Source organism: Rhagoletis pomonella, unplaced genomic scaffold, assembly GCF_013731165.1.
Source record: "Rhagoletis pomonella isolate Grant_MI unplaced genomic scaffold, Rhpom_1.0 Rhpom_scaffold_00002, whole genome shotgun sequence".
Classification (NCBI taxonomy): Eukaryota; Metazoa; Arthropoda; class Insecta; order Diptera; family Tephritidae; genus Rhagoletis; species Rhagoletis pomonella.
The window spans coordinates 38,827,585-38,839,177 of NW_023458556.1; the positions used below are offsets into that span (position 1 = coordinate 38,827,585).

The 11,593-nt window shown below is 36.8% G+C and overlaps 1 protein-coding gene across 1 annotated transcript; it reads left to right on the top strand.

Moving 5' to 3' along the window:
- Window positions 1-50: 50 nt before the first annotated feature.
- LOC118733579 (BTB/POZ domain-containing protein 9) lies at window positions 51-3,210 on the top strand (the record flags this gene model as incomplete). Its single annotated transcript, XM_036463024.1, is given in 6 exon segments — window positions 51-535; window positions 595-702; window positions 764-1,297; window positions 1,360-1,591; window positions 1,654-1,868; window positions 1,989-3,210. Coding segments are annotated over 6 exon segments (1,832 nt in total), but the record flags the coding sequence as incomplete, so codon positions are not given.
- Window positions 3,211-11,593: the final 8,383 nt, after the last annotated feature.

Sequence of the window (11,593 nt, forward strand, 5' to 3'; positions counted from 1 at the left end):
GACTCGATTTTTATGCGAAATGTATAACCCATTTTTATTTGTTGTTTCAGAACGTTTCTCGGAGCAAATGGCACAGCTCTGCATGAACGATGATTACTCGGATGTGACATTCATAGTAGAAAATGAGCGGCTACCAGCGCATCGCGTGATTTTGGCGGCACGTAGCGAATATTTTCGAGCGCTGCTGTTCGGCGGTCTATGCGAGTCCAGTCAAAGCGAAATTGAACTGAAAATTCCCGTGGATGCTTTCAAAGCTTTGTTAAAATACATATATTCAGGTCGTATGCCACTGGCACAGATGGATGAGAACAACATACTTGATACTTTGGGATTGGCAAATCAGTACGGTTTCAACGAATTAGAACATGCAATATCGCAATATTTGCGACACTATTTGGCATTGGATAATGTTTGCGCTATATTGGATGCTGCACGTCTTTACAATTTAGAGAAGCTTACAGAAGTCTGTTTGACATTTATGGATCGCAATGCAACAGATATATTACAACATGAATCCTTCCGAGCGCTGTCTGAGGTCCGAATAATACCAATATTTGGAACATCAAGTCAAACTAATAAAATCATGTTTTACAGGAATCTTTGGAAGAAGTTCTCAAACGGGATTCATTTTTTGCTCCTGAGGTGGAGATTTTTTTAGCCGTATGGGAGTGGTGCAAGTACCACTCAAATATTAATATTGATGTAAGGAATATTGTTTTTAAACTTGGAAAAACCTTTAGTTTACTTTTCGTCTTATGTTTAGTCTGTAGTTTCCTACGTACGTTTGCCATTAATGAACCTCGAAGACTTGCTTCAGGTTGTGCGTCCCTCAGGCATTTTAGAACCCGACAAATTACTCGATGCTATTCAGGAACAGACCACTTCTAAATATTTACCATATCGTGCAGCCCTCTGGCCCGAAGAGAATGTGGCTACAGCAAAATTTGGTGCAAGAACTATTCAAGGGGATTGTCGTGCCGCTTTGTTGGATGGCGACTGTGCATCGTATGATATGGAAAAAGGCTATACGCGCCATTGTATTTCAGACATTAATGACAGCGGCGGAATAACTGTAGAACTGGGCACAACCTGTATTATCAACCATATTAAGATGCTTCTCTGGGATCGGGATAATCGTTCGTATTCCTACTTCATAGAGGTTTCAGCGAATTCCACCAACTGGGATCGTGTTATTGATTACACCCAGCATTACTGTCGCTCATGGCAATTCTTGTATTTCCCAGCGCGTCCAGTGCGCTACATCAAGCTCGTAGGCACACGTAACACTGTGAATAAAGTGCGTTTTATAGTAAAATTAGCAGTTGAATTCTGAAATAATTCTGTTTTTTTTTTATGTAGGTATTTCATGTTGTTGGTTTGGAGGCGATGTATACCGCTTCTATGCCTAAGGTGATCAATGGAATTGTGGCACCTACTTCGAATGTTGCACGCACAGATATGAGCGCTATTGTTGTGGACGGTGTGAGTCGTACGCGAAATGCACTCTTGAATGGTGATTATGTAAATTATGATTGGGACTCAGGCTACACCTGTCATCAATTGGGTAGCGGTGAAATTGTTGTTAGATTAGGTGAGTCTTAAAAATAAGATAATGGAACCCATGCACATATAAAAATTTGTATTAAATTACAGGGCAACCTTACGTTATTGGCTCAATGCGTTTGCTGTTATGGGATTGTGATGATCGCACTTATAGTTTTTACATTGAAACATCGGTAAATGGAAAGGACTGGCATATCGTTGTCGATAAACGTAACGAACAAGTGCGCTCATGGCAAAATTTCTCTTTCACGCCAAGGCCGATCGTTTTTATACGCATTGTGGGTACACGCAATACGGCTAATGAGGTAAGTAATCCAAATTAAAGAAAAAAGTTTTGTGTAGTGAAGCTCCGGAAGTTTTTTTTTAAGATTTTCTTTACTTATTTATGAATTTTCCGAGAAATTTACAATTCATATTATTTACAGATCTTTCATTGTGTGCACTTAGAGTGTCCCTCACAGGACCCCAACTTTCTACAAATGGAAAAAGAAGAAGAACAGCAAGGCAATAGCAAGGCGCTGGACGCTTCGGGTGCCGGTGGTGACAGCAATGAAAGCTGCGCTAGCACAGCAAGTGTCAGTAGCACAGCAAGCAATTATAATAATAATTCAAATCAGTCGAACGACCAGCAATTGCCAGAAGTTCTCATCAAACTAAACAATGTTTCAGTTGATGACAATTAGTTATGCTATTTCTAATGAAAACAGATCGGACAGAGGAGCCGCGTCGGTGCTATAAGCATGTCGAATAACACCACATAACATAAAAAAATGCCATTAGTGCGACTCATTGTCATTTTATTTTACTTTGAATATACATAATTAAATATACGGAACTAAATTATAAGAGGTTTGAACGTGGTCGCAATTAACAAACGGTTGCTTTAGTACAATATTTTTTAATAAGAAAAATCGGTTGCAATATTTTTCATACATCAACATTGTTCAACTTTTAAATAATGGAAATGGCATATTAAAAAAATAGTCTTTGTCAATCAATGAAAATTTAAATGAAATCTTAATTCAGAACGCATATCTCTAATTTGCCACAGTAAAATATCTTAAGGATGAATCTTTTATTAATAAAAAAATACACTGATTATGTTTAAAACAAATCCAATATACTTATAGCTACGGAAATGTATTATGAAAAGAAACAAAAAATTTTAAAAGACGAAACAAAATGGGGAATTTCACAAACTATTACTGTTCTTCATTTAATATTTTATGTTGATAACCAAGCATGTCGTTTAGAATATGGTCTATTTATTTTATCTGTTTAGCTTTTATGTTAGGGACATACATATGTTTATTTCTGTATATATATATATTTGGATTCAAGATAAAAGGAGTCTTTTTTTAAACGCTTTGGTATATAAGCTTTTTGAAATGAATTGTTTATGCAGCGCTGTAAATTTTCAGCTTACATTGTTCAAATAACTGTAAGAACTTTTCGTTATTTATAAATTCTGTATTGGGCTAAATTGAAAAAATATTTCCGGTTATAAGTTTAAAATATAAAATTTAGCCTGAGTAAGTTCTGGAAAGTTTATTTTTAATAATATTGACACCAATGTCGTGAGTTTTCTACAAACATGTTTTAATTGAATGAAATTTTAAATTTAATAAAAATTGTACACACTTTTAACAATTGAGAGATTTTATTTTTAATAATATTGACACCAATGTCGTGAGTTTTCTTCAAACATGTTTTAATTGAATGAAATTTTAAATTTAATAAAAAACTATACACACTTTTAACAATTGAGAGCCAGTTTGACGAAAGTGATTTAAGTGAATTTAAAATGAAAAGTGACAGAAGTAATAAATTTATAGTTCACTTAAATTGAGGGTGAAACCGTCCGGCCGTTAGTGTTTTTGATTGAATGGCTATGGAAAGATACAAGAAATAAATCATACCAATAAATTTGGGAGCAAACCCAAACGTGGTAAGGCTGAGTAATAATTTCTCCTAAAAACAATAGTGGTATTCAACAAATTGAGCAAGTGGCCTGGCAGTCTGGCAAAAGAGCAGATGAGCTCAAGCAACGACTGTTGACAACCACGACTGTGAATACCACTAATGTTTTTTTTTTATCTATATACATACATCAGTGCTCGAATCGTAGTACTCGTCACGTAAAAACACATTTTTCGCATTATAGCATACGTGACCGTACTCTTTATCCCATTCACCTTCCAATATTTAATCATTTTCCATGGCTAGAAAAAAATATTGCATTTTTAAAGAGGATAAATTGGACCCCTATGTCGTAAAGCTATATGATTTAAAAGCAGAATGCAACATAAAGCTTTGACATTGCTTGAATTACGGCAACAAGTACCTGATTTAAAATATCCGCTGTTGAAAACAGCTGTGTGCCGTATATTTTCAATTTTTGGGTACAACGTATAACCGTGAGTCTTTACAATGAAATTCGTAAAGTCAAAATACTGTTCACAATTGACTAACCAACATTTAACAGAACTGAACTGACGTAAAACCAGACTTTGAAAATTTGGCCAAAGGGATCCTTTGAATTTTCTTAATCAGCCTCATTGCGGAAGTCATAAATTGGCTAAATTGTATGACTCGACAACACTGACACAACACGTACTGAAATAAGTAAACAACCAAAATCGTAGAAAACTATACAGTGCTGCCAAGTTTTTCCGTTCTAATACACTATTCGAGTGGAAGTTTTAGGCAATGACGTGAAATTTTCGATACGATTCGACCCTCGGAAAAGGACTTGCATTCGACATGACTCTCGCAATGAGGATGAATATCTATTTTACGTACATTAGAGTAGAATTAAGGTTTTTCATTTCTAATAATTTTATTTAAAAATAAAATTTTTGTTATGGTTTTTTTTGGGGCTCTTTGTAGCATTTAGAATCTTAATGCGGTCTCGGCCTTGCCTACCCCTGGTATAGAGCGTGTCAGACGTGGCAATGCAATATATTTCGAATAAGCTGCCAAATGGAGAAATTTCAGAAAGCAGTTGCATGAGCAGTCACACTTGCATGTAAAGTGTCTTTCGAAAGAGAGAGTACGAGTACGTTCACTCGCTCGTTCACGCCTGACATCATACCGAATTACGATATGAGAAGTTCGTTCACGTCTGTCACAATCCGATTTTGTCATTTTTACGTGACGAGTTGCTCGTTCACAACTGTTATGATTCGACCCCCGGGGTGAGATCGTTAACATAAATATCATTTTATATATACACTTTTTATCAGCTGATTAAGTCATCAACATTTTGATCGATTTTGGCTGTTTCTCTTTCGTTTATTTAATGTTTATTATTTTTCCATAAAAGCCAAGCTCATTAACAAACAAAATATGAATCCACAAAAATTGTGCAAAAATTATAAACAATTGCAAATTTTCAGCTAGATTTTCAACTTTCTATTCAGATTTTTTTAGCCCATTAAATTTCAGGGCAATAATGTGCAAGGTTTAAGGGGCTAAATACTCACGTTGATTTTTAATAATTTTTTTAATAATTCAATATCAAAAAATTGTTACGAATTGTTACTAGTACTTGCAAGTTTTTACTGGAAATGCATTCAATAACCCAAAATATTTGCAAGAGGGAGCGAATTCGAGAGCGTAACAACCCGAGAGAGCTGCAAATTTTACTTGCAGGAATTTGCAGGAGTCCAAAAGTAAGGTTATGTTTCAAATTCAAATGTAAACGAACTGTTTAAGAGCTAATCATCCTCATGAAACATAATTAGTGAAATGAAAATATGGATAACAAATTTTAATCTATTGTATATTTTTTACTTTTATGAAAAAATTAAAAAGAAAATTGCGCGCCAAAACTTAAGCATCAGAAAGTGTCAAAATGGTTTAAGTTGCAAGTTTTTACTAGTTTTGCGTTCAATAACTTTTTCTGAAAATTTTCTCTTGCTCTCAATTTTATTCTCTATTTTTCTTTTACGCTCTCGCTGCAAGTACTTACTGGAAAAGTTATTGAATGGACCTAATATTTCAGTCTTTTTTGCATTCAGTACATTTTCAATGAAGTCTTAAAAAGGCCGCCTACTTTTTTCTGACGTTTTATGCTGCACAGTTTTTGGTGCTTTTGCGAGCGTGCCTGCTGCAATAGATCGGCTCTACCTGATTTGGCTTTTAATGTGCAATAGCATCATTACAGCAAGCCTCGTAACCTCAAGTGTGTACACAACCAGCCTTTGAACACGGGATCCTTAGTCCAAGAATTCAAAAAAAACCTTTGGAGGAAGCAGCTGCAGCAAAACACAAAGATTGTAAAGATTTATTAAGAAAATAATTCAAAATCAGTTCTACTTATAAGATTTAGTAACAAAGAAAAATTACTGGGAAGTTAAAAAACGTAATTTTTTTACACAAAAAACGTCCAAACGTCAACAGGGTACAAAAAACGTCCAAATGACGTTAAAAACGTCAACCTGGCAACGCTGATTGCTTGTGCAATTTATTTTGATGATTTTGGTGATTTATTTCGTTTCAACGTTAACGATTGAGTTTTGTTTCGTCAATTTGAAACGTAACGAAATTATTTTGATAAGTTATTTTTGCGCATCAACAAAACGAAATCGATTCATATAGTTTGCTGAGCATCTCTGCTCGGATTCAGTGATACATTTTTTTTTCGAATTCATAGTAGGCATTCGAATTCGTAGATTTTCTACGATAGATTCCGTTATAGCCCTGAATATTTGAAATTCATAACCATTTTAATTATACACATGGTCTGTTCCCGTACTTCACGATTTCCAGGATTTACAGGAACAGGTGTTTTCGCCTTTAATAAACCTTATAATAAACGCTACGTCGTTGACTGTTTGAGCTTTAACAGTCAAACACAAACGTCATCTTCTGACTATTTACAGGCGCTCATCCGGTGGACGAACTGGGTAATTTTGCATAAGCGAATGTGTAAACCACACATATTAAACTGCACAGGGTTGCAAATTCGCAGGGTGCACTTGATTATTATTTTTTTTGGTCATTTGTTACTCGAAAATCCATACCAATGGTGTTTTATGCAGTTATGTATTCTTTGTTTTTTTGTGATGTTGCATTCCGAACTTTTTTTTTGCAGTTTGCTTTAATCACGTTTAAAATTTTTCAAATCAATTGGAATTTTGAGTACGCAGTTTTATAGCCCATTAAGTTTTAGTATAATTAAGTGAAAGCATCAAGTAGCTACACTGCCTATTTAGGGGAAAATTGCATGTACTTATTAGGTGCTTGAAACCTACCAAGATCCAATCTAGCCTACCAATCTGCCAAATGGAAATAAACCTACCAGTTTTGGTGGGAAAAGCCCATGTGTGGCAACACTGCTTAGCACGTCGTTCCATTTGTTTGCATTTCTCACCCAAGGCGTATTTAACAAGGTGGTGTTGGCCGTATATAAGTAAAAAATTACACTAACAAATAATACGCTCATGTCCATACTGTCATTGGTATGAGTTACAACAAACACATCATTTTGACGTAATGGCCTCCACGGCGAAAAACTCAGCTGGCGCCCCAACACCACCTTGTTTAATACACCTTGTTCACACCTACAAAATTTTATTCCTCACACAATTTTCTTGTATTCGCACATGATTTGGGTTAATCTTGATAATTTAAAACACAGCGCGCGACGCTCACCATCCCCATTTCACAGCGCTGTCAGGTTAATAGACACAAATAGAGAAGCCAACCAACTCACAAAAGCCAAGCACACGTTCAACAAAATACATATGTAAAGCCAAACAAGAGCGTCAATGAATTCTGTAGGCACGATACAAAAATATCATGGGCTTTCACAAACAGCTACACATTCACACACTGCCGTATGTACATAAATGGAAAACAAAAATTTTTAGTTGACTAGCAGGAGCACGTTGGATACGCCGCTTCATTTGAGCAGCTTCCTTCAAACATTTCTTCTTTTGCTATCTATTATCTGTCGCGTGTTTTTAGTCTCCCGCCTCATACTCCATGTCAGCGGGTTTGCTTTCACGTTTGGCTTGCTGAGTTAGCTTGGCTAAGCACGTCGTTTTAAGTGGCTTTTAGGCGCATAAGCGTTTTTTTGTGCACAAAGACAGGTCACATATTCTGCTTGGCTTTAACGTGACTTTCTTGTGAGGTCCTAGCAAAGATTTGCTCCTTACATCTTTATACCTACATACATAGATATGTACATATTTACATATAATCAAAGTTCATAGTGCAAGTTTTCACTTAAGTACTCGTTGGTGTCTAGCCTGAAGGGTTGGGGACAGTTTGTTTGGAGCGGCTTTGTATGTGTATGTGGTAAATATCTACGCATGTATGTAGGAGTACATAAACAAGTGCTACTAGTAATAGCAGAACTTCGCCTATTTACTATTTTGCGATGTAGTTTTTACAAATCTATTTTTTGTTTATGTACATACTTTATGCGTAGTTGCAGGCACTAGATCTATCGAGTTTATTTTTAGATTCCATCATTGTAGCGAAATGCTGGAAATCCTTATGAGCAATCGCTTCCCACGGTGCTCTCCTCCGATACTTCGTCTTAGGACCCACTCGTCCCTAGGCAACATCGTAAGGGACATCGTAAGTTATGATGGGGTGTAATGGGCTATACTGTCCTCCCACCCTACAAATCTCCGAGACTTGACGGACTCTTTTTCCAAACAGGGAATTAAGAACATACTGTGCCCTCTGCTTTCCCTGACTTTTACAGCCTACCTACCTTCAACTTACATACCAGATGAGTGGACAAAGGCACGCAGTTTTTCTGCCGAATGGGGGCAGGGCCGCTCTTGTTCCATCTCAAAACTCTGAAGAGGCTCATTGATGAAATTATTAGGTGGAATATAAAAAATGACAATCTCTACTCGAACCAACATGCATATTCCAAGAAAAAATCCATGGACACTGCGCATGACGAAATGCTATCATCGATTGAAAAAGGATTGGCCATACGGGAGCTTTCTCGAAATTGAGGAAGTCTTCAAAAATATTTATCCCGCAGCTCTTGCTAAATACCTTCTTAGGGTGGGGGTTTAACGGGAGCTGATGTACTTAATTGGGCTCATCATCGAAAAGAGAACTATTCATTCAGAACCAGGGACGGTTCTATAATTAAAAATCTGACCAAAGGCATCCCAAAGGGGGCATCCTCTCCCCTCTACTCTGGAATTTAACCACTCATGTCCTACTTCTAAAGCTAAAGGGCATTGGTTGTGAAGTTATAGCGTATTCTGATGGCATAGCAATCGTAGCAACGGGTAAACATCTGCCGATCCTGAGTGATCTATTACAAAATGCACTCAGCTTTGTAAACATCCGGTCTAAGCATTGTGCAGTTGGTGTCAATCCTACTTAGGCCAAGATGATATGCTGTCACGAGGAAGTATAAAATACCTCTATTCAAATCCCCATCCCGAATGGGGTAGAACTCACTCACTCAACTGAGGTAAAATGTCTTTGAAGTCTTTCTAGACAAGAAACTTGACCGGAAGCGAAACAACGAAGACCGCAGAGGGATTCTTAGCCTGCTGGCATAGAAATGATCCTTGAATGTTGTATGAGTCCCTCTACGCATGAACATTGCTGACGACTGCAAAGCCGACCAGATTCTAAGGAGAGGGGGGAAAATATCCTAAGTCAACTCTGCTCGAGACGCGGGAGTATGAAGGTAGAACGAAACCGTATTGGTGGAATCAGGAAATAGAAGGCCTGCGTAAGTTATGTACAAGGTTATTTAATTTATCCAACTGGGAAGCGTACACGCAGAGCCTGTGGGGCTAAAACAAAGTCCTGAGGCATGCGAAGAGAACCTAACGGCGAGACTTCTGCAACAACGTCAAACCGGTTTCAGAGGGGAGTAGACTTCCGAAGACGCTCTCCGAACAGCCACAGAATGCTTGCAGAGATTGAGCTTCCGCACACTGAACTACCTAGTCGGCCTGGGCAATTCATTACTCGAACGCACACTGGACTGAGCAGACAGCTGAAAACAGGTTTCAGCTTTGTTTATGTGAACTGCGGTTGATTGTGTTCGTGCATGTGGCATATGTAAACAAAACCGAACACATGCGCTCATCTCAGACTTCGGAAAAACTTCCTCTCCATAACACTTCCTTTTCCAAGTTTTGGTTTGGCGAATATGGTATAAATGTAGCAGAAGGGGGTTCACCGCAACTAGTAAAATTTTCAAAGTGGTCTATGGTAACACAAAGTTTGGTAACCTCTGCTATGTATGTATGTATCGCTGCTAGTAAAATACAAGCGCGTGCGCATAGCTGTGATAATTAGTGGCAAGCCCATTATGAATGCCGAAATTACTGAGCTCATGGAAGCTATTTGCGATACGAAAATCCTTAAGATTCTATTATGGTTTTTAGTGTTTGAAAAAGTGGCAAGAACATTCATGTGAAAGTAGGTCAATGTGCAAATTAAGTAAATCTGCCAAAAGAATTGTAAATAATAAGCAAATTATCTTGTCTAGAAATCTTAAAGGCCAATGATTAATTGATGTTGTAGGTTGGTAGTGGGACGATTTTGCTTATTTTATACATGACATAAGGACATAATAAAACATACATATACAAACATATGCATAGCCACATACATACATACAAAAGTACAGCATATATTCTACATTCATCACATTATTACTACTATTAATTATTACTACTAGTAAATACCGAAACCGGGGTTACCAATTGTCTAATTTTTTGATATTTTTTGGCTCTGAATTTCATTAAAAGACATTTATATTAATAAGGATTGACGAAAGCATTATTAATTTTTAGGGTGATAATCGAAAAAACAGGTTAGGGGGTTAAGGTATTGAGGCAAGCTTACGTCAGCTTTGACCTTATTATGTTGAATTTCGAAGGCATGCATGCTTCTTCTAAGATATTCTCTGACACGAATTTTCATCGAAATTTTTTAGATTTTTCGCCTGAAACCAAAGCTATAGCGCAAATACAAGTAGTATATTTCCGAAAATGTTATACCTTTCTCCGAAACACTTATGACCATAACTTTGGATATATAAGAGATAAAAGAATAGTTCCAATACTCATTTATGAGCGATTTCATAAGCTTCGAAATAACCGTGTAAACATTCGGACTCATTTTAGAGGCAGAAAAGTCTCAGAATTCTGAGCTGTAATTCTGAGAGTGGTGAGGGATTTGGCTACACTTGGCATTTCTAATTGTCGTCAATTGGCGTGCTTTTTTGAACTCGACCAAAATCGCTTAGGCAGTTACGGCACTAAATATGAAGAATAAGAACCCTCATTACGAGCTCAATAAATAATCATAAGAGAGCATATTACCCTTCATAGAAGGGCACGCCAACAGAATTCCAAATAAGGAGTCATATATTGGAGTCTGAATTATGACGCTTTTCTGAGTCTTAAAACAAATATTCTTCATAATTGTGATTATTAATAAACCTTTACTTCTACGTGAACTTTGTTACTGGTGTCCAACTTAGAAGTTATGCCTCCAAAAGTATCCGAATGAGTCCATCTGGTTGGCCTGCTTGAGAATTATATTCATGACGAAAGAAAAAATAGTTTTAAACTTACACTGCCGGCCAAAAGTATTGACACAGCAAATTTTTCACGGATTCTAGTAAAAAAAATCCTCCATCACAGTCCTTAGAACTTATTAATTTATCTTCTCCATGCCCTCAGGCATTGGAGCCTCCGATTTCTAAAGCCATATCCACTAGGTCTACTTCTAAAAATAGTCAAACCGTTGATTTAACAGTGTTGCCATCAACATCTCAAACTCCACTGTCTAACTTAGTTCCTCCGAATAATTCGGAGCCCCGCACATCAGACATCATTACCAAAAAGTTGGTTGTAATTCCTCCGAGAAGATCAATCTTTGTCTCTAGATTTGCTAAAGATACTTCTTCGGATGATATAAAGTCATACATATCGACTAAAATTAGAACTAAAGATGTATTTATTCGTAAATTTAATTTTAAATACGATCGCGATATTTCATCTTTTAAAATTGATGTAGC